Source organism: Equus przewalskii, chromosome 1, assembly GCF_037783145.1.
Source record: "Equus przewalskii isolate Varuska chromosome 1, EquPr2, whole genome shotgun sequence".
Lineage (NCBI taxonomy): Eukaryota > Metazoa > Chordata > Mammalia > Perissodactyla > Equidae > Equus > Equus przewalskii.
In genome coordinates this window covers 117252712-117277182 of record NC_091831.1, presented here as the reverse complement: position 1 = coordinate 117277182, position 24471 = coordinate 117252712, and the positions used below count along the sequence as shown (strand labels likewise).

Here is a 24471-nt window from a genome sequence, read left to right as displayed (position 1 = left end):
TTCTACACATTGTATCAGTGCCTCCTCTATGCAGCCATATTTTATGCCATGTGATGCTTCCCTCAATGGCCATAGTTGATCAAATGAAGAATGGACATTTGACTTAAGAGCAGCGAATCCATAGACCAGCCAGCAATATGAGACTTAAAACCCAGCTTAAAATGTTAAAGTGGGCCAGTCAAGTTTCTCTTTCTGGAATTTGCAGTTGGAAAATTGTAAAACTCCAACTCATTTTGTGTATATGTATTTGAATTTGAAAAATCAAGTAGAGTAACTTCTGGGATAGGCGTTACAGGGCTACGTTCACTCCAAGTTTAGCAGGACTAACGAAGTCTATTAGGGAAAAAGGAGGAGACCAGAATTGCTTCATGAGAGAGAAGGGGGCTGGAAATGAGAGCGGGTCCAGTCCACAGAGCTGGCATTGTTTCTGCCTTCCTGAGGTCTGGGAGTTCATTTTCTCCTGGATTCATGTGAAAGTTCCCAATAGCTTTACAAATGCCTCTTTTTATTTGAAATATTTTGAGTGAGTTTCTGTCCCTCTCAACCAAAAGAGCCTGATACTTTTAAATCCAAATATTAAAATTTTTTAAACTCTAGATTGGGCTGAAAATATTTGACTGTGTTATAGAGCCTTCCTTGTGACCTCATAGTTGTTTTTCTAAATTCTTTCATATCAGGAAAGAATGAATGCCCACAGTTTAAAGTAGAAATACAGAGAGAAAGCATGCTCTACAAGCTCTCTAGGGTATAGTTTTGTATGAACATTAAATGTTTCTGCAAGCTGGGATTGGCTGAACTTTTCTTTTTTCTACGAACCCCAGTTTGGAGAATCTGTATAGAAAATTATGTACACTAAACTTACTGTTCGTGGATGCTAAGGTACACACACTTAAAGTAACATCAGAATCAAAGATAGGAAAGTGTATTATATATTGTTCTTCAAGAACAATATGTAAGTTCTATAAGAACAAACAACAGTACTACTCATATTCTTTATAGCTTTCAAGTGTTAAGTTTGTTGGGGGCCCTTGAGTCTGAGATTGGTTACCTCATCATTTACTTTATAATTAGAATTTACTTTGAATTTCAGTAACATTGTCTTATGTTTACAAACAACTGGAAAGTGTATTTCCTTAGACCCTGCTCTCTCAGACTTGATCATAGTGGGCCATAGTCTAACTTTTTAATAAAACAATAAGTTTTTTCATGAGGAACTTAATGATTTTACCAATTATTTTCTGAAATTAGGAACCAGTTGCCTATTTTGAAGGTGAGGTTAAGATGTTTAGAAGGTGAGAAGATTGCAAGAGCAGTTATCCCTCCCAACCACCTCAAATCCTGGCAGCATGATGCAGCTCAGAACATTAATCCTGCACTATAAGATAAAGCTTTATTATATTTTGAAGAACTGAATAATGTGCCTTTATTATTAGATTTAACAGTGCAGTTTCAACTACTAGGAGAAATATACAGCATTTGTAAAAGACAAATTATCCTGTTTTGTTAAATCATTTAATATTACAAAAGGAAGAAAAGTGTTGGCTTATATTATTTCAGGGCAAGCTTTTTTGGAATTGCAGTTTTGTTCCTCACAGGGAAACTAAGCAATATCTCCATATTGTTAAACATCTACCCCAAAGCAAGACTTACTCAAGAACCTGATACAAGTTTCAGAGCATTGCATCGTCTCTTATTCTCTCCCTCACCCAATAAGAAATGCAAAACTTCATTCTAGATGGACTTGTTGCTTTACCAGAAGTACACTGGTAGATGCTACATTCATATTTTCTGATAAAAGTAGCCCTTTTGAAACTTTTTTTTCTTAGCCCAGTCTACATTAAGGGCATTTGCTTTCCATGTCGAAAGCTCTCAAGTGGTACTTTGTGGGTTCAACATTTTTCTTTACCTGTCTACTTAAGAAAAATTTTTAACTTGGACTATCATTGTTAAATCACTCCTGGGACATTACTCACAACTTATCTGAGGCTCTAACTTGCTTGCCATTTCCTTTACACTGATGCCTTCTCCAGGGAATTACTTTCATCAAGCCTAGCTATTGACTCAGAGATCAGGTTATTGCCTTATTGAAAATCAAAATCTGTGTAAAACATTCTCTGCATTGATGTTTGCATTAATGTAAATATAAATCCCTCTCACTTTTTCAAATTGATGCAGTCCAGCAAAGATGGTTATAAAGCTACTAATTTCTATTAAGTGAATCCAATTTTCTTATTTAATTTCCTTTATAAAATCAGCAAGTATTTCTGTGGGGAAGGTGTTGATGTATTAGACAACTGATGTAGACCTTGTGGCCAAGTCCTTTGGTATTCTAGACATTGTAACAGCAGTCTTATTGAAAACACTGCAGCACTTTTTGTAACCTCTTTTCTCTTGTCACCTTCTGAGACTTGGATTCTTGAGAAACATCTACATAGGATGAAGATTATAATATCATGTTTTACAAATACTTACCACAGTCTAACATGTATTGTATTTTAGGCTGAAATTTACTTATGTAAACATATTCACTTTCCCACTCAGTTAGTTCTCAAGCCAGAAATATCTGTATTTAGAATTAAAGAAAAGGGAATATAATGCATTAATGGATTAAAACTAAGTATAACTATAGAAGTATGCACCAAGTACAGAAATAGCACAAAGGATGGAGTAATTAACCGCAAGAGGAGGACAGAGTCTTTCCTGGAGGACATAATATCTGAACTGAGTTTTAAAGAATAGATTCAGAGTTTTCTGGATTAACATATCCTCCTAGGCAGAGAGCAGCATGTGCAAGATCATGGAAGCCTGAAATAATTGGATGTGCTTGGGGAGCTGTAAACATTTTGGGTGGTATTAGGACACAAATGTACTGAGGAGTGACATCAGCAACATGGCAGAGTGAGCTGTTCTCTTCATCTCTCTTCCTCTGAGTTACAACTAAACAGAGATTCACTGACCAGCAGAGGAGAACCACACAGCACACCAAGATGCCTGAGAGACTCACACAGTTATACATCTGAAGGTGAAGGGACTAGATCCCTGGGAAGCAGTGGAGATAGGTGAGCGCACCCCTCTCCCTACCTGGCAGCAGCAAGCCAAGTTGCGGAGCCTCCCACAGCAGCTGGCATGACTCTAAAGAGGAGACAGGAACAGTCCAGACTGCATGCAAACACTATCCTGTCCTGCAGGAGTGTCCACCATGCTGCAGCAGCCCTGCCAGTGGGAAAGCTCTCCAATGAGTGGCTGTGGCTTGGCCCCTACAAAAGAGCCCTGCCCATCAAGCACAGTGGCCCACGTAACTGTAAGAGGAGGTGAGGGCAGTCTGACGCACACATGAAGGCTATCCCAGTCTGCAGGAGCACCCACCATGCTGCAGCAACCCCACCAGCAATAATGCTCCCCATCACACAGTACAAGCACATGCCAGTGCAACCCACCCACTGAGCACAGAGGCACAGAGGGACTGCCCCCATGAGAGCAGCCACTGAGCAGCTGTGGCCAACCTACGCAAACAGAGAGCAGCTGTACTCACTCAACTTCCAGCAGGGAGGGAGGAATCAGAAACACAGTTCCTGCTCCCCCCAACGGTGGCTGGTGGAATCTGCGACCTGATACTACCACAAATGCACTGGCAAAGGTGGCAAATGTACCATCAAACAGCATGAAAAACTACAGTAACACTTCAGAGCAGAAACAAAACAAGTCTCCAGGAACCAATCTTGAAGTCATAGAAACTTACAGTCTGAATGACAGAGAATTCAAAATAGCTGTCATAAAGAAACTCAACAAGTTACAAGAAAATGCAGACAGTTCAATGAATTCAGGAATAAAATTAGTGAGCAGAATAAATTCTTCACCAAAGAGAGTGAAACTCTGAAAAGAAAAAAAAAACAAATTCTGGATGTGAAGAACAGAATTAATGAGATAAACAATAATCTAGAATCCAGGGCTTGCCCAGTGGCACAGCAGTTAAGTGCACACATTCTGCTTTGGTGACCTGGGTTTTGCCAGTTCAGATCCCAGGTGCGGACATGGCACCACTTGGCAAGCCATGCTGTGGTAGGCTTCCCGCATATAAAGTAGAAGGAGAAGGGCACGGATGTTAGCTCAGGGCCAACTTTCCTTAGCCAAAAGAAGAGGATTGGCAGCAGATGTTAGCTCCAGGCTAATCTTCCTCAAAAAAAAATTTAGAATCATTAAAAAATAGAGCTGACAGTATGGAGGAAAGAATTAGTGATTTCAAGGATAGAAATAGAGATACGCTTCAGTTGGAGGAGGAGAGAGCACTAAGATTTTTTTAAAAATAAAGAAGTTCCTTCAGAAGTATTCAACTCAATTAGGAAAAGCAACATAAGGATTATACATATTCAAGGGGGAGAAAGGAGCAGAGAGCTTGTTTGAAGCAATAATAGCTGAAAACTTCCCAAACCTGGGGAAGGAACTGGACTTACAAACACGTTAAGCCGATAAAACTCCTAATTACATCAGTGTTAAAACACTTTCTCTAAGGCATATAATAGTAAAACTGGCAAAAGTCAATGACAAAGAAAAAATATTAAGCACAGCAATGTAGAAGAAAATAATCTACAAAGGAACCTCTGTCAGGCTCCTAGCAGATTTCTTGGCAGAAACCTTACAGGCTGGTAGAGAATGGAATGATATATTCCAAATACTGAAAGACAAAAACTTTCAGCCAAGAATACTCTATCCAGCAAAACTATCCTTCAGATATGATGGGAAATGAAAGCTTTCCCAGATAAACAAAAGCCAAGGAAGTTCATCACCACTAGACCTCCCTCATACCTGAAACAAAAAGACAAAGGTTTACAAAGCTCTTTGCAAGGAGATAAATACACAGACAAAATCAGAAAATTTCAGCTCTCTTTCAGAACAGTTAATTATAACTTAAAAGATAAAGGGAAGGAAAGCATAAAAAAAACTATAAACACTTCAGTTTAGTCACAAACTCACAACAGAAGACAGACTAATTTGTGACAACAATACCTGAGAAGGGGAAGAGGAGAGGGATGGAATCTGCTTAGACTAATGGAGATAAGACGTTTTCAGAAAATGGACTATCTCATCCACGAGATCTTTTACACAAACCTCCTGGTAACCACTAAACAAAAACTCAGAGCCACAATTCATAAATTAAGAAAAAAACATCACAGAAAACCACCAAACTGAAATGGCAGTCAGAATACAAGGGAAGAGAAACAATGGAAATATAGAACACTGAAAAACAAGAAGTAAAATGGTAATGTTAAGCCCTCATATATCAGTAATCACTATAAATATAAATGGATTGAATTCTCCAATCAAAAGACACAGAGTAGCTGGATGGATTGAAAAACAACATCCAACAATATGCTGCCTCCAAGAAACATGTCTCAGCTCTGAAGACAAATGCAGGCTCAGAATGAAGGAATGGAAGATGATACTCCAAGCAAATGGCAAACAAAAGAAAGCAGGTGTTGCCATACTTATATCAGGCAGAGCAGACTTCAGGATAAAAAAGTCAATGAGAGACAAAGAGGGACAGTATAAAATGATAAAAGGGACATTCTACCAAGAAGACCGAACATTTATGAATATTTATGCAGCTAATTCATGAGGACCAATGTATATATAGCAACTGTTAACAGACCTAAAGGGAGAAATTAACAACAACACAATAATAGTAGGGGACCTCAGCACCCCACTTATATCAGTGGATAGATCATCCAGATAGAAAGTCAACAAGAAAATAGTGGATTTAAATGAAACGCTAGGTCAGATGGACTTGATAGATATATAGAGAGCCTTCCATCCAAAAACAGCAGACTTCACATTATTCTCAAATGTACATACATCATTCTGAAAGATAAATCATATGTTGGGAAACAAGGCAAGCCTCAATAAATTTAGAAGATTGAAATCACGTCAAGCATCTCTCCAACCACAGTGCTATGAAACTAGAAATCAACTACAAGAAAAAAGCTAGGAAAGTCACAAATACGTGGAGAAAAAAACAACATGCTACTGAACAGCCATTGGATCAATGAAGAAATCAAAGGAGAAATCAAAAAATACCTAGAGACAAATGAAAATGAATATACAATATGTTAACTCTTATGGGATGCAGCAAAAGCGGTTCTAAGAGGAAAATTTATAGCATTACAGGCCCATCTCAACAAACAAGAAAATCTCGAATAACTAATCTACAAACTACACCTAACAACTAGAAAAAGATGAACAAACGAAGCCCAATGTCAGCAGTGGGAAATAATAAAAATTAGACCAGAAATAAATGAAATAGAGACTAAAAGACAATAGAAAGGATCAATGAAACTAAGAGCTAGTTCTTTGAGAAGATAAACAAAATCGACAAACCTCTAGCCAGACTCACTAAGAAAAAAAGAGAGAAGCCTCAAATAAATAAAATTAGAAATGGTAACAGAGAAATTACAACACATACCACAGAAATACAAAGGATTATAAGAGAATAGTATGAAAAACTATATGCCAACAAATTGGATAATGTAGAAGAAATAGATAAATTCTTAGACTGATAGAACCTCCTAAAATTGAATCAAGAAGAAATAGAGAATCTGAATAGACCAATCACAAGTAAAGAGATCTCAACATAAAGAATAAAATATCTAGGAATAAATTTAACCAAAGAAGTGAAAGACCTATACACTGAAAACTATAAGACATTATTGAAAGAAATTGAAGAAGATATAAAGAAATGGAAAGATATTCCATGTTCATGGAATGGAAGAATAAACATAGTTAAAATGTCCATATTACTTAAATCAATCTGCAGACTCAATGCAATCCTAATGACATTCTTCACAGAAATAGATCAAATAATCCTGAAATTTATATGGAACAACAAAAGACCCCAAATAGCCAAATTAATCCTGCAAAGTAAGCTGGAGGCATCACAATCCCTGACTTCAAAATATGCTACAAAGCTATAGTAATCAAAACAGCATTGCATTGGCGCAAAAACAGACACACAGATCAATGGAACAGAATTAAGAGCCCAGAAATAAAACCACACATCTATGGACAGCTAATCTTCAACAAAAGAGCCAAGAACATACAAAGGACAAAGGAAAGTCTCTTCAATAAATAGTGTTGGGGAATCTGCACAGCCACATGCAAAAGAATGAAAGTAGACCATTATCTTATACCCTATACAAAAATTAACTCAAAATGGATTAAAGACTCAACAAAGTAAGATGTAAAACCATAAAACTCCTAGAAGAAAATACAGGCAGTACACTCTTTGAGATCAGTCTTAGCAGCATCTTTTCAAATGCCATGTCTACTTAGGCAAGGGAAACAAAAGAAATAATAAACATGTGGGACTACATCACTCTAAAAAGCTCCTGCAAGGCAATGGAAACCATAAACGAAACAAAAAGACAACCCCCCAACTGGGAGAAAATATTTGTAAATCATATATCCGACAAGGGGTTAATTTCCAAAATATATAAAGAACTCATACAACTCAACAACAAAAAAAGAAACAACCTGATCAAAAAATGGACAGAGGATACAAACAGACATGTTTCCAAAGAAGATGTACAGATGACCAGCAGGCACATGAAAAGATGTTCAACATCACTAATTATTAGGGAAATGCACATCAAAACTACAATGAGATATCACCTTACACCTATCAGAATGGCTGTAATTACCAAGACAAAAAATAGCAAATGTTGGAGATGATGTGGAGAAAAGGGAACCCTCATACACTGCTGGTAGGAATACCAACCGGTGCAGCTACTGTGGAAAACAGTATGGAGTTTCTTTAAAAAATTAAAAATAGAAATACCATATGATCCAGTTCTGCCATTACTGGGCATTTATCCAAAGAACCTGAAATCAACTATTCAAAGAGATTTCTGCACCCCTATGTTCTTTTCAGCACTATTCACAATAGTTAAGATGTGAAAGCAACCCAAGTGCCCATCAACTGATGAATGGATAAAGAAGATGTGGTGTATATATATACAAAGGAATACTATCCAGCCATAAAAGAGACAAAATCATGCCATTTGCAACAACATGGGTAGACCTTGAGGATATTAAGTTAAGCAAAATAAGCCAGTCAGAGAAAGACAAACACCTTATGATTTCACTGGTATGTGAAGATAAACAAACACATGGATAAACAGAACAGATTAGTGGTTACCAGGAGGAAGGGTCGGGGCGGGGGAGGTGAAAGGGGTAAAAGGGCACATAGGTATGGGGATGGATACAAGCTAGACTATTGGTTGTGAGCACAGTGCAATCTATACTGATCAAACTGATAAATAGTAATCTACACCTGAAATTATACAAGGTTATAAACTATTATGACCTCAATAAAATAATTGGAAAAAAACCAACAAATGTTCTAATAAGAGGAAAAATATTGGAACACTGTCAGACAGCATCAAAAAATATTTAGGTGTGAGTGAATTGGGCAAAATGACTAATTCAGGTAAAACAAAAGTATTCATTCCTATTTTATTTCGTATTTTAGGGAGAAAAGTTCATATCGGTTTCATTCACTCATCTTTCTTTTATTGCTGCCACTATCTTAATTTAAGCCCTATTGCTTATGCTATTTTAACCAAACACAAAGAACAGTCAGTCATTTAACACTTTTATTGCCATGTACTTAGCACTTTGTTTAGTACTGTGGATGAAAGATGAGTGAGAGAGGGAACTTTTACAAAGGAGATGTTCTGAACACCTGCAAAACACTTGGCTTTATCAAAAATACAAGAGTAGTGAAACAATTTTATAAATGTATTATATTTGTTTAACAGAGTCTTTTGCATGTCTTCACCAATTTATCACATATAAATGAAGAAACTAAGGCTTAAAAAGACTGAGTTATTTGTCATCAGTCATCAGATTGGCAGCTAGGACCAAGCCTCCTGTTCTGGTATTCTTCCTTCTATACCTTATTTCCTGCCATCGTATCATCAAAGAGAGGTATTATCAGTCTGCAAGTACTTGTTAAATTTCTTCTGTGTTGAGATATGTATGATTTTTGTCTTCAAAGAGTTTATGTCATGATTGGAAAGCTAAGACTAATCAATAAGTTATTCTAGGGGCCAGCCCAGTGGCGCAGCGGTTAAGTTCGCACATTCCACTTCTCAGCAGCCCGGGGTTTGTCAGTTCGGATCCCGGGTGCGGACATGACACCGCTTGGCATGCCATGCTGTGGTAGGCGTTCCACATATAAAGTAGAGGAAGGTGGGCACAGATGTTAGCTCAGGGCCAGCCTTCCTCAGCAAAAAGAGGAGGATTGGCAGCAGTTAGCTCAGGGCTAATCTTCCTCAAAAGTAAATAAATAAATAAATAAGTTATTCTATACTACACAACAAGATTAAATTATTGAAGGCGTAAGCAGAAAGTGCTATTTAGTTCAGAGTTTGAGTCTATGGAAGTCCTTGGTGTATCTCTTACAAAGTTGGTATTTACAGGGTGATGTTGGCTGGAATTTTGTTTCTGATATGTGAACATTTAACTTTCACTATTTTAATAAAAATATTTCATTAATATAAAAAATTACTCTCATAATTCCCGTGAGTTGCTAGGATTTTTTTGTTATTTTGTTTGTTTAGTTTTTGACTTTCAATAGGGCAGGTATTGTTTGATTGATTGGTTTGGGGGTTTTAGTTTAGGATTTTTTGTAGTGGTTTATTGGTGTGGCTACAGGAAATGGTTGTGGAGTCATTTTTCCCACCTAACAGGCTAGGAGCCAAACAGGGACAAGAGGAACTGATCTAACAGATATTGGGCAAGATGAGCCAAAACCACATGTAACTATTTGTATATGTGAGACAAAATGTTCAGGAAAGATCTAGCAATGAAGTCTAAAAAAAAAAATACAATGTTTCCATGTTACCTTAAACATCCTTTTCAGAACTTAAATCAGGTGGCAAATATGAGGTAAATATATCATGGAATTCACTTCCCATCAATAACAGATGTAGATATTATGGAGTTGGAAACCATGTTCTACCCCATCTGCCCACTATGTCGTAGGCCCTCAGTAAAAGTTAACAAAATGTATTTACCAGTGTGGGTAAAATTTAGAATACAATCCATTGTTAATAAACAACTCGTCATTTCTAGGCCAGATTATTTTAATATAATTCTAAATATCTGTTTTTAGATCAAGGTTTGTTAAAAGTGAATAACTTTCCCCAAGACAATAAAAGTAAAAAATTGTTTTGCAATCTAATTAACCATAGTAATTGATAAATACTCTTCTCCATTTGACATATTGAGGCATTTTGTTTATGTCTCAAAAGGCTGCACAGAGATAGAGTTGACAGCTGTTATACCACTAATAAGATTAAAGTAAAGAAATTAGTTGTGTCGACTTTAATCTGCTGTTTAACACTGTAAACCACCTGGGGTCTTCTCCAGAGCCAACATGTAATTGTGAATTTAAAATTACATAACCGGATCCTACCTAAGAACATATCTAAAAACTTGCTAATCGTAACTGTCTTGTAATTAGACAAGGTAGGGTTTAGCACTAGAGTTTAAAATAAATGCTTTAATTTGATGCTCACCCTACATTTTTAAATGTATTATTGCACTAAAGTTTAACATTAATGTTTGAATTTGATGCTCACTCTACATTTTAAAATCTATTATTGTTATCTTTGAAACGTAACACCTCAGTTGGAGATTAATTTTAGGAAGTATGGAAAGTTTAATTAGTTGGTACTTAAAGTATATATGGTTTCCCAGCTAAAATTATATGTGTCTGTGGAATAACTAAACTGCCTATTCTAATTCTATCAAATTCACCAATTAAACAAAAACCCTTGAAATAACACATCTAGTTGAAGATTTCTTACTCCTTCCTCTGAGGCGTCATTATAATTAGAAAAATTGTTTAATTTAAAAGTTAATTTTAGTGGTATTAAAATGTACATTGTAGAATATGATATGCAATGTAATAATCATTTGTGATTGTTACATTGAGTTTTGATGCAAACTGAAGTATAGGATGCATATAATTTGCATCCCCACAGTGAAGACTGGTTGGTCAGGCCGCATAATTAGCATCTCTTGAAGAGCCCTGTCTTGAGCTGAGATTTGCTGTTCCTAGATGTTGGCTCCCCCACCATCTCCATCCACCGTTAAGTGTTCTAGCATCAGAAAGGATGAAGCTGAAGGCAGGGAAGACAGTGTAAGTTTATGCTAGTCATCACAGCACCAGTGGGAGAAATTTTCCTCTTCATCCACAGCTTACACTGATCCAAATGTCCAGTTGTCCACTGCAGAAAAAACCTCCCAAATTCTGTCACAAGTCCACCTTCTCTTTGGTCACAAAAATGTCAAGACTGAATTAATCTCTTCATTGTTAAATTTTCTGCATCATTCTTCTGTGTTCACATTTCTTGCTACGAAGACATTTTCTTATTAACGAAGACTTTTTATCTAATTGTACTAATTTAATATCTTTTAATTTTATCAACAAAATAATAACTCTTAAAGATTTCCATATATGCAAGAGCACATACAGGACTTCTTACAAATACATTTTCCATGTCAAATACCATTTTTCTCTACTTTTATTCAATATATTTTATTCTGATCAGTATTATATATCTAAAATATTTGGTACAACAGACCCAATGAACATTATTAAAATGAGACTGCATTTGAAAATTTTCTCCCTTGCCACCATAACTAACTTTATAAATGCAATCAGATAACACTGTCTTAGCAGTCTTTTAAGCACTGTATGTTGTTTTCTAATTTGAGATTGATTGGTTCAATAATATACACTAGAATATTTCCCCTTTCTGTAGAGGTGAGCTAAGAGATAGATCTGTTACTATCATCTGGTTTGCAAATGACAGCTGATTTTACTTCCTTTAAAATTTTAAGGATCATAAACTTTCCACATGTTTTCTAAGCTAGGTAGTGTGATTTCTTTACCTCTTTTGGGTGAGGAAAAGAGTATTATATTCATTCATTGTGTCAGTCAGTGTATATTTTTGAGTTCCTGCTGTGGACCAGCAAGTGTTTTAGGTGCTTTCTATACATCACAAAATAAAAGTTAATAAATATGCAAAAGATTTGAGTAGATACTTCACCAAAGAAGATACACAGATGGCAAATGAGTGTGAGAAAAGATGCTCAACATCAGTAGGAAATACAAATTAAAACCATAATAAGGTACTTTGTCATCACCTGTTAAAATTGCTTTAAAAACAAAACTCATACTACCAAGTGCTGGTGAGCATACAGAGCAATTGCAACTCTCTTACACTACTGGAAATGCAACATGGTACAGCCACTTTGGAAAACAGTGTGTAAGTTTCTCATAAAGTAAAGCATACACTTACTATATGGCCCAGCAATCCCACTCCTAGATAGTTACCCCAGAAAAATAAAAAAATATCTTCTCACAAAACCAATAAATGAATGTTTATAGCAGCTTTGTTCATAATTGCCCCAAACTGGAAACCACCCAAATATTCCTCAACTGGTGAATGAATAAGCAATCCATAAGCATAGAAAGTATCCATGCAATGAAATACTACTTAGAAATAAAAAGGAACAGACTACTAATGCATGCAACAACATGGATGAATCCAAATGCATTGTGCTAAATGAAAGAAGCCAGATTCAAAAGGCTACGTATGGAATGATTCCATTTACATGACATTCTGAAAAAGGCAAAACTATTGAAATAGGTAACAGATATATGATTGTCAGGGGTTGGGAGAGAAGCTGACTAGAAAGCAGCTGCCCAGGGGAATTTTTGGAGGTGATGATTCTGTTATCTTTATTTTGGTGGTGGTTTCACTACTGAATGCATTTATCAAAACTCTGTACACTAAAAAGGGTGAATGTTAACTATGTATAAATTGTACTTCAATTTTAAAAATTACATATTGAAAGAGCAGAAAAGAGCACATGATTTATAAGGAAAAGAGAATTAATTTATCATCCAACTTTTCAATAGCAATACTTTATTTCAGAAGATAATAGAGTAACACTTTTAATATACTGTAGAAAAGAAGATATATGCCAAGAACTTTATAGCCAGCAAAATCGACCTTCCTTTTTAAAAGGCACAAACACACTGTTCTCAACATGCAAGAACTCAGGGAATATCGTTGCCACAAGACCCTCCTAAGGAATCTAGTAGTGAACAAGCTTGTGACAAGCAAATAACTACAGATACATTTACATATGAACTGGTAGTGAGCATTAAATATGTAATTATAGCAGTAAAACTGAAGAAGATTAAGAGGGAGAGTATGGTATGAAATGACTGTATGTTCTGATAATATAGCTAGTACAACCTCTTTGGAGGTGAGGAATGGGTACAGCGTATGCCAAAATGTTTTTAACTTTTTTAGTAATCATAATTAGTGCTTGTACTGTTAGTTTTGTTATTCTGAAACTGGTATGTGTTGTAATATAGCATAAAAAAATGAGTAATTACGGATATTCTAATTCTGTCATCCTTGTTGCCCTGGAGGACCAAGATTCTCAGTGTCAAAAAAAAGGAGAGAGAGCTACTGTATAGAAGAATTTAAAGAAAAAAACTCTTAGTCCTGAATTTGAATCTGAAATATCAGTATGTATTCACAAGATATTTTAAGTAGGGAGCATGGTTCCTACCTCTGTTCATTCTAATGAGTGTTAAAGTAGAATAGTGGAAAATGTGGTTAATTAATGCGTTACATTCTGCTTGAAACAAGGAAGATAGTTGTCCCTTCATTAGACATCCCTGTGCTCAGCCATCTCTGTGCTGCAGACTGTGAGGGCCCCAAAAGGGATGAATCAGGCAAGGACCTTACCTGGAAGTAACTTAGAGTGGTTAAGTGATATAGCTAGAGTGTTCAGTGATTTGACACGAGTCTCAGTTTTCAGCCTCAAGAATTGGCATATGCAGCCTTTAGGTGGACCACTCCTGCAGAGCCAGGCGGAGATTACAGGTCCTGTTCTGTGATGAGGCCACTCATTTGGTGGGTCCAGTTAGAGCATTAGAATTCTAACTGCAAGTAGATCCCCCTAGTTTCAGATAATGCTTTTTAATAATATCTAAAGAAGTTCTTTTCGTTTGGAGTTTTATAAAGACAAAGCATATTTTGAGAATGACAATGATATGAACCATATACCATTTATTAAAATGCTTAGTGTGAACCAAATGTACTTGATAAATTATAATATGTATTAGGACTCTACTTATAACATTCATTTCTCCCTTTCCTAAGGAACTGATATTACTTCAGGTCTGTGTGGTCTGGTTCTGTCTAGATAATCTTTCCTCAAACTAATCCTATATCATTTGCTAACCGTCCTCTATATTTTGTGAGAATCTGTCCCTTTTCTACACTTACCCACATCAGGCCAATCTCTTTCTTATGTAAGGGGTGAAACAGTAATTGATGAAAATTCTAAGTTTCTCTTTGCAGCTATATTAATAATGTGACTATGATACTTGCTGTGCCTACTTGTCACAGAATTTTTTTCTGCAGGAACTTAAAGGTGTTCACTCTCCCCCCATGTATGTAAACTATGTATCATTTATTAAATGGTTAATGCAAACCAAAGGTATTTGATAAATTATAGTATATTTTGAGACTCTGGTTTTAAAATGCTCATGGCAGTTATTTTAAAATGAGTTGTCTGCTCTCTTGACACAGGTGTAAGATGGTGGCTTTTGATAACAGTGTTTTCTGAAAAGTCTTAACCACCGCAAACTGCATAGGGATATAGATTATATACTTCCTAAGTTATATTATCAAATCCTCGTAGGCTGCAGCCACCTGGGATTTTTCTATTTAACTATGTCATAATTTCTTAGGTAATAATCTTATATTTAATTTCTGTCCTTTTTGTATGTAAATATGTTCCCACACTTATTGCCACAATACTCAGTTTTGTGGTGCCTTGTCTATCCTCTGTTTTTCAGAGGAAACATTTTCAGTGAGAAGACTTACTGACACAAGATTCACTCATGTAGTCATGATTATTTGAAGCAGAAAGCCTTTATCTCAACCCAATCACAGTGTGCTTTTGACAAAATGGACAGTAAGATTTTCATGTCTTCTCAGAAGACACTTTTAAAATCTGGGGCTTTCTATTTGATGTTAAAAAGTACTTCCAGTTGTTTGAGTTTTAAATTACAGGGAAAGCTGCTTGGGCAGACCACCCAGGCTGGGTTCAAAGAGGAGATCTTTCTAAGACAGGTGCTCTTCAAATAGAGATTGTCTTTTCAAACAAGTTTTACTGAGTGAAAAAGTTTTTCCTGACCATGAGATTTTTGGTCCCCCGCTTTTTTTTCTCCTCAGAAAGTAGTTTCTTTGTGGAAGTTCCTTGGGAGAGTTTTGTGAGCATATTATTATATGGATGCACATTCCTCACTTCGCCAATAACGCCTTTTCTTTAATGTGAAGCACAGAGAGCATCAGGACAAAATCCTATACTATGTGTTGTTTGGTTTTTTATGTGTATGTTTAATTATGCCTTATGATAACCCACAAAAGATTTTAGACAAGTTTTAGGGATTTTAGTGAATAAAACAGAAAAATAGAAATTAAAAATCAAGGCTATAAAAATTATAGATCAAAACCAAAGGGAAAATAGGATACAATTACAAAGCTGTAAAGGTTATAGTCGTTCTAAATGTAGTACCCTCATTATTTTTAAGCCTTTAAGGTTCTACAATTTTATATATTAATCCTACAATAAAGCTTCAGTACACAAAACAATGTGATATAGGTGCAATGCTTGACAAAATTATCAATTAGGCTAGGAAACTGGGAATATATCCTCTACACAGTTAGGATAAAGGTGGCATTTCAAACCAGTAGAGAAAAGGTGGAAATAAATTTAGGCTTCTGCCTCATACTACACATCAAAATAAATTCTAAATGACTTGATAGTGAATTGTTAAACCATAAAATTACCACACCTAGTGATAATTCAAGGAAAAATAAATACAAATGGCTAGATAGAAATGTATAATTACCTCATCTCATAGTGAAGAATAACTTTTTAAAGGATAGGAGGAAGGGAAGAAAAAATAAAACCATAAAAAATTGTTAGACTACATAAAATTATTTGGCTTCAGTACATAAAAAATACCTCAAAAATAACGTAAGCAAAATGAAAGGCAATAGGTAAACTGGAAAAAATATTAACAACATGTATTAACCCTTTGTTATATTTATAATGAGAGAATCCTTATAAATCATTAAGAAAAAGATGAAAACCTCCAAAACAAATTTGAAGTAGAGGATAAGAATATTAACAAAAATAATAAAGCAAACCCCTACCTTATACCTTATCCCACAATCAGTTTTGTATCATGGATTTAAATGTAAAATCTATGAAAATATTAGAAATAAATTTAAAAGAATATTTTTATAATCTTGAAGTGAGAAGCTTCTTCTAAGTCTGACACAAAAGCCAGATGTACTAAGGGAAAAGTTAGAAAGATTTTATCAAATAAAAATAAAACACTCTTTATGAAGAAAAGCAAAAGAAATTTAGATAAGCAACAAACTGGAGAATTTATTTACAGCATACTGTGATCAAAGGTTAACATCTTTATTATCAGTAAAAAGTCTTATAAATCAATAAGAAAAAGGCAAACCCCCCAATAGAAAAATGGCTAAAAAGTTCACAGTGATGATTCAAGAAAATATAAATACACGTAGCTAATAAGCACATGAAAATGTCTTTAGTCACACTAGTAATGAAACGCAACCTTTAAAAATACCGTTTTTAGTTGTCAAACTGGTAAAGAATTTTTAAAATGAGATTATCCAGTGTTGGTGACAGCATGGAGAAACTCTTTTTCTGGGAGTATAAATTGGCTTAAAATATTTTCTTGTGGAGGGCAATTTGAATTTGGCAGTTCTATCAAAAATCTTTAAAATGTTCATATCCTTTGACCCAAATTATCATTACTGGAAATTTACCTTAAGGAAGCAGAATGATTTGTCCAGTATAGCTAATGTGATCATGGGTTATGCTGTTGAGCACATCCCATGTTTGCTGTTGAGCACATCCTATGTTTGTGGAGTTCCCAACCATATAAGGTAGCCCTCCCACTACAGAACCTGCGAATGCCAGATATTTCCTTCCCAGTCTTCGTTGTGTCTAGGATATGGGCTTCTCACTTAGGCTTCACAACCCAGCATACCCATTCCAGACTTGTACTCTGAAGCTAATGAAGTAAACAAGCAAGGACATCACAAACTTTCTTCTTTTGACATTTGGAGGCAGCTGCATCTAGTGTCCAAAGTCACAGTGTGAGTTCAATCTGTGGCATATGGCGCCCAGTAGTTTTTTTCAGCGGATCAGTTGGTAGTATGTGCTTTGGGTATTGGTCATGGCAGTGTAACTTCTACGGCTGTGTTTTATAAATCCTATGATATACCAATAACCTGGCAGTTGATTCCCTTTCTGTTTAAATCAGCCAGAGCTTTCTTCTTGTGGCTTGTAACTAAGAACTCTGACTGTTAAAATAGCATTATTTATAACATTGAAAATTAGACACAATAGTAAGGGATTGGTTGACATAAAATCTTATATTCATAGGATGACACTGTTCAGCCTTTTAAAATCATGCAGTTTTTCTCAGTTTAAGTATTTTAATCAGGAAAGGAATTTAGAATAAGACGTTAGATGCTTACAAAATTGTTGGAAGGGGTTGTAGACCTGGATTGACTCCAAAACAATACCAAACATATCCACTGGGGGGTGCTTCTCCCTCTGGGGCCAATACAAGTAAGGAAGGAAATAAGCTAATACCACACACAACTGTCTCTCACACTCAGGAAACCACAGAATGGGTACCTGAAGCTGCAGATGAGAGATTATGAAATCAAATCCAGTAGCACAAGTTATCCCACTGGTTCTTGTCACCCAGAAGCTGAAAAATAGAACCTGGAATGCTGCTGCAGGAAAGCCTGACATTTCCAAACCTTGCTTAATAGCAACAATAGCCAAGAGCCACAGGAAGATGGACTTGATTTACTTCAACCTCCAAATCTTATATGATACTATTTGTGTAGGGGGAAAAAACTCTTACATATGCATAGACTCTCTCTGGAAGGATTGTAACCTAGTAACCATGGTGATTTCTAAGGTGGGAAATTGAGTGGCTGATGCACATAAGTAAGAGAACAATGCTTTTCACCATATACCCTTTTTGTGGGCATATGTTGTACTATGGTCATCACTCCTGTTCAAAAAGTTACCAAGTTAAATTTTCATTTAATTTTAAATGTAAATAATTTGAATTTAAATCAAAGCTCAGTAGTTTTTACTGTACTCCAAGGGAATGCACTTCCAGGCCTCTGAGGAGCCCTTCAAGGCTCTGTGAGAGGAGGGAGCAGAGTAGGGCCCTGGGTCCACCGCTTCTGTTTCAGTCAGAGCAGCTCTGAGTTTATCTGTTCTATAGTTTACGCTTCTGAGTAAGAGTTTGTAAGCTTTTAAGCTTCTAAGGAGGCATTCTGCTACTTTTTTAAAACTGAAGACACTGTTCACTCAGCATAATACCCTCAAGGTAACGAAAAAAAAAAGACCAGTGTTACAGAAGAATATTAAGTGTCATGGAGAAATATTCATTATATATTTGTTAAATAAATATATATAAGAATATAAAGCCTGGAAGTACAAATATCAAATTATCTCTTGATAGTTTTTTACTATTTCTTTGTGCTTCTCTTTCCCAAATTTATTACAATTATTTTTATAATCATAAATACATGCTATTTATTCAATTTTAAAAAAGAACTGTCTTTGCAAAATCTAGATATGTTATCTAATAAATGAAATGGTGCTTATTTGCATTTATGAAGGATTTGCTTAGTAGAACCTCTAACCAAGGGTCATAATGACTTACCTGTGTACCAAGGTTTTTCTGTACAGCCCTCAGTGATTGAATGAGGCCAGACAGAGCTGAGTCTCCTCCTGGCTCTCTTCAACTTAAAGTTCTTTCCATTGTTCATGCCAGCATACCTTGAAAAGATTTGGGAAGCAATGTGCTTTATTAACCTGGAAATAATAGCTTCTATAGCATGCTTTATTTGATTCAATTTATTAATATTTCATTTGTGCCTTATTCATAACAAGAATAATACTAATAACCCTAATAAAGGCTATAATTTATTAAGTATTTCACCATTTGCCAGGCACTGCCCTAAATATTTTACAGATATCATGTCATTTAATTCTCATGACAACCGTGTGAAGCTTAGGTAATATTATCTCAGTTTTATAGGTGAGAAAATGGATGCTAAGATGTTAAATGAGTAAGTTACTAAAATCTCAAATGACAGAACTGGGATTCTAACCTAGATATATCTTATTCCGATGTCTCTACTCTTATACCCTACCAATAGAGTATATACTCATACTCTACCAATAAACCCTATTATGCCCAGTTCTCAGGGACCTATCAATTATGTGAAGCACAAGATACAACTATATCAGTTAAACAGATGGTTACAGATACAACAGGGGCTCTCTTCACCATCTCTCTCCCACTACAGTGTCAGTTCCATGAGGACAGAGAGCCTCCATGAGGTCTTGTCCACCTAGCATAGTGCCTGGAAAATCCATTGACACGTAGACGTTTGTTGAGTGAATACATACTCACATGGTAGTTCTTAGAACTGTACTTCTCAACTCTGGGTGCACCTCAGAAGTGCCCATAGAGCTTTTGAAACATGCAGATGTCTGGAGCTCACCCATCCCCCAGCTATCATCTCCAGGGGAGGAACTCAGGCAAGTATATGTTTTTAAAGATCTATAGGTAATTTCAGTGCTCAGTCAAACTGTAGAACCTGACTTTTAGAGCAGTGGTTTTCTGACTTAAAGGTGCATCAGAATTACCTGTAGAAGTTGTCAAAGCACAAGTTGCTGGAGTTCAGCCCAAGAGTTTCTGTTTAGTAGGTCTAGGATGAAGCCTAGGAATTTGCATTTCTAAAAAGTTCCCAGTTGATATTGATGTCACTCGTCCATGGATCACACTTTAAGAATTATTGTTCTTGAGGACTGATTAGAAGAGACTAAATCAAAACATTTGTACATGGAACTTAAGCAGGAGATTTATTCAGGCTAGAATCAACATTGAACACTCAGGCAATGCAGGTTTTAATTAGAGTCTTCAAAGCACCCAGAAGAGTGCTCATTGAGTTTGTTGCTCCAAAAGTTTCTTTAAACAATGAAATATAATTTTTTTTCTGGTGAGGAAGATTGGCCCTGAGCTAACATCTGTTTCCCATCTTTCTCTTTTTGCTTGAGGAAGATTGTCACTGAGCTAACATCTGTGTCAATCTTCCTCTATTTTGTATGTGGGACGCTGCTACAGCATGGCTTGATGAGCAGTGTGTAGGTCTGTGCCCGCGATCTGAACCCCTAGACCCCGGGCTGCTGAAGTGGAGCTTGCAAACTTAACCACTATACCACCTGGCTGGCCCTGGCATATACTTTTTTTAATCCCTAAAAGAAAGCATTTCTTTGACCAGTTTGACCTTACACTGTTGTACTCTCTAGGTCCTCCTCTGCTGAGGCACTCTGGAACCATGTCCACACCTCCAAGCAGGTGTGTTGCTCACTCCTCAGAACTCTGCAGTTCTTGTCTCACAGGGAAAGCCTCTAGTTTCTCCTCATGTGTGCTCCCTCCTTCTGTCATTTGCCCTTTTCTTGGACCAGAAGATCTGGCAACAGAAGCTTTGACAGACCCTTTTTTCTGGGTTTATTCCAAGAATTTTAGATCCCAAAGTTCCTGGGTAATATCTAATCTTAGATTATTAAGATATTATCAGATGGACTGGTAAATATGTTTCCATTGTCTGCTGCTGCAACTAAGAAATTAATAAGAGGCAAGTACTAGGTACAAATGAACACTGGACTTTGGATAAAAATTATAAGCTTTTATGTCTAGCTGATGGTCCTTGTACCTAATAGTATTTGGCTTGGTTTTTAGAGTGTCTTCCATCCCATGCCTCTTGCTATTGTACTATTCATTTTACGTATTCTAAATTGTTTAGAGAAGAGCTGCTCAGGTTTTATAAATGATGTTTTTCTCCTTCTATTAGGTCTCTCTGCAATGCAGTCAATGTTTACAACCTCACCTGCAATAATTGTTCAGAAAACTGCACTGATGTTCTGTTTAGTAACAAGATTACCTTTTTAATGGACCTCCTGATACACCAGTTGACGGTATGTAAGATTATTGCTTTGAGTTAGAAGCAGTTAAGGTTTGAAAAATATTCCCTGTGGAGAAAACTAAAAGAATTTAGCTTATTTACTCTTCAGATGGAAAAAAGTAAAGATCATTGGAAGAGTTAAATAGGGACTGGCAAAGAAACCACTTAATTTGAAAATCTCATATTGGATTCTCTTTAGTTCCAATATTTAATGGATAATATACTTGTAACACTTGCCAAGATCACAGATTTACATGGTTAGACTGAAGCTTTGGAATCGGCTAGACTCAAAGCCAAACCTCTGAAGCCACAGGAATGAGTGTGCTATAGAAGAGAAGAAAGCTCAGAAAACCTCAAAACCTCTCTTGCTAGCTCAGTTAAAAGGGTTAGTTTAAAAAGGACTTTTTGATGGCCATTGATTTTATTTTTTAAGCAAGAAAGTCCTCTGCCAGAAACGGACAAACCTGTTATACTTTTGAAAGTGGAACAAGCAGCCAATTGTAGCCTTAAATTTTATTTTAGTTCACAGATGTTCCAAGAGGTAAGCTCAGTGTAATATCTAAAGGTTTAGGTCTGTGAACTGCAGTCTCCAGAACACAGCCCTGGGGCCAGAAGTTTCCTGGTGAAGTTTCTGAGCCCCTGAGGTATTGGCACAAAATCATTCTCAAGCTGCAAGTTTACAACATAAGAGATTTATTTTTCAGAACCGATCTACTTTTACTCAGCACATAGTTCTAATAGCTCTTCCTAAACTACATGCCTTTTGCTCTCTTTCCTCCTCCATCTGGTTAATTTCTACACATTCTGCAGACCTTAACTGAGACATAATGGCTCCTTCTTCATGAAACCTTCCCCAGCCTGACTCTTTCCCCAAGTCTAGGTGTTAGGTATTCTTCTTATATGCTCTAGGCATTACATCTTTCGTAGAATTGATCACATTAGCTATTTACTTGTCCATTTTCTATGTTAGACATAAACTCAACAAGGACAGAAGGTAACTGAACACTCTATCCAAGATCCTAATACAGGGCCTGGCAGTAGATTCAGTCATTGATGAATATGTGAGTGAATAAATGGATCCCCACGTGTCTCAAGCTGAAAATCAGAAAGGAAATGTATGAAGCCCTTACAGGGAAGTGTACTGACAATGAAAGGGGACAGCAATGAGAGAGAACAAAGACACAGACCTAGAGCTGTTACACAGTTACAACAATGGGTATTTATAATGATGATACTGAGTCATCACTTGAGGGCTAAATTAAATATGGTTTATCTATAAAAGAAAGGAATAAAATATTGGTAGGACGTTTTAGCAAAAAATTCTGTCAGAAATAGTTGAAAGGCAGGGACAAGGAGAAAATACTTAGCATTTTAATATATATTGCCTCATTTAATTTTTAAAACATAAAGTCAGTATTATTGTCCAGTTTTACAGATGAGGAAACTTGAGTCCCAAAGGGATTGGCTTGCCCAAAGATACATAAATAGTAAGTCACAGAGCCAAGAGTCAAACTTACATCTGTCAAACCCAAATTGAGGGATATTCTACACAATAACTGGCTGATACTTTTCAAAAGTGTCCATGTCATGAAAGACAAGGAAAGATTGGGGAACTGTCACAGATTGGAGGAGACTTAGGAGACCTGACAATTCAGTGTAGTATGGGATCCTAGACCAAAAAAAGGACATTAGTGGGAAAATTGGGAAATTCAAATAAGGTCTATAGAATAGTCAGTTTTATTGGCTCAATGTTAATTTCCTGCTTTCCATAATTATACTGTGGTTTTGTAAGATGTTAACAGTAGGAGATAGTAATTGAAGGGAACTCTACTATTTTTGCAATATATCTGTTAGTTTAAAATTATTTCAAAATAAGAAGTGACAAATAAAAAACCAAATCCCATGCTCTTCCCCTGTTCCATGCTGCATCATCTGGAAGAATTTACTTCGTGAAACTTATTCTGTATTGGTAATGGAAGAAGAGACATTAGTGTACTTTGAACAGAACAAGTAATGAAAGAGAAGGGCATTTGAAATGTGAAGGAATGAAGAAGATGACTTACGGACAGTATCTTCCATCCTAGTACTTCATTCTTTTCTGGTCAAAACCTATTTTTATTGAGAGAGATCATATGAGGTAGTTTATTTATTCTCTCATTTAATAGTTAAGTGCCTGCTATTTCCAATTCCAGAGAAGCATAGGATATGATCCCAACCATCCAGGAAATCCCTGCTTAGGAGTGGGAACAGATATTTAGGTTTCATATGGTAAATGATGTGATGGCAGCCTATACAGAGTACAGTGGAGAGGAGAATACAGGAGAAGAAGGAGTTCACTAGTTCTGCCTGGGACATCACAGAGGAGGGACATTTGAGCTAGACCTCAGTTCCTTGAAATAGCTATCATTTTTTTTTCTGCAGTAACATTGGATTATATAGCTTTCAGATGTACATCATAATATATTTCAACTTCTGTGTAGATCACTTCATGTTCACCACCCAAAAACTAATTATAGTGCATCCCCTCACATGTGAGCCTAATCACCCCTTTTGCCCTCCCCTCTCCCCTCTTCCCCTATGGTAACCACCAATCCAATCTCCATTGCTATGTGTTTGTTTGTCATTATTGTTATCTTCTACTTATGAATGAGATCACATGGTATTTGGCTTTCTCCCTCTGACTTATTTCACTTCTCATAATAACCTGAAGGTCCATCCACGTTGTCACAAATGGCTGGATTTCATCACTTCTTGTGGCTGAGTAGTATTCCATTGTGTATATATACCACATCTTCTTTATCCATTCGTCCCTTGATGGGCACCTAGGTTGCTTCCAAGTCTTGGCGATTGTGTATAATGCTTCAGTGAACATAGGGGTGCATGTATCTTTATGCATTTGTGTTTTCAAGTTCTTTGGACAGATACCCAGCAGTGGGATAGCTGGATCATATGGTAGATCTATTCTTAATTTTCTGAGGATGCTCCATACTGCTTTCCATAGTGGCTGCACCAGTTTGCACTCCCACCAGCAGTGTACGAGGGTTCCCTTCTCGCCACATCCTCTCCAACACTTGTTGTTTCCTGTCTTGTTAATTATAGCCATTCTGACCGGAGTGAGGTGATACCTCATTGTAGTTTTGATTTGCATTTCCCTGATGGCTAATGATGTTGAGCATCTTTTCATATGCCTGTTGGCCATCTGTATATCATCTTTGGAGAAATCTCTGTTCAGATCTTTTGCCCATTATTTAACTGAGTTGTTGGT

At 36.3% G+C, this 24471-nt stretch overlaps 1 protein-coding gene across 50 annotated transcripts in view; it reads left to right on the top strand.

The window, feature by feature from the left end:
• The window catches only part of SCAPER (S-phase cyclin A associated protein in the ER), a 521170-nt gene that overhangs the window by 358890 nt on the left and 137809 nt on the right, over window positions 1-24471 (top strand). For all 50 annotated transcript variants that reach the window (XR_011526452.1, XR_011526476.1, XR_011526453.1 and 47 more), the window contains one exon: window positions 21096-21219. Coding sequence is in view for 47 of the 50 variants with exons in the window: in XM_070573827.1 (XP_070429928.1) it covers window positions 21096-21219 (124 nt within the window). In the remaining 3 variants the exon portion in view is untranslated. The remainder of the gene's footprint in view (window positions 1-21095; window positions 21220-24471) is intronic.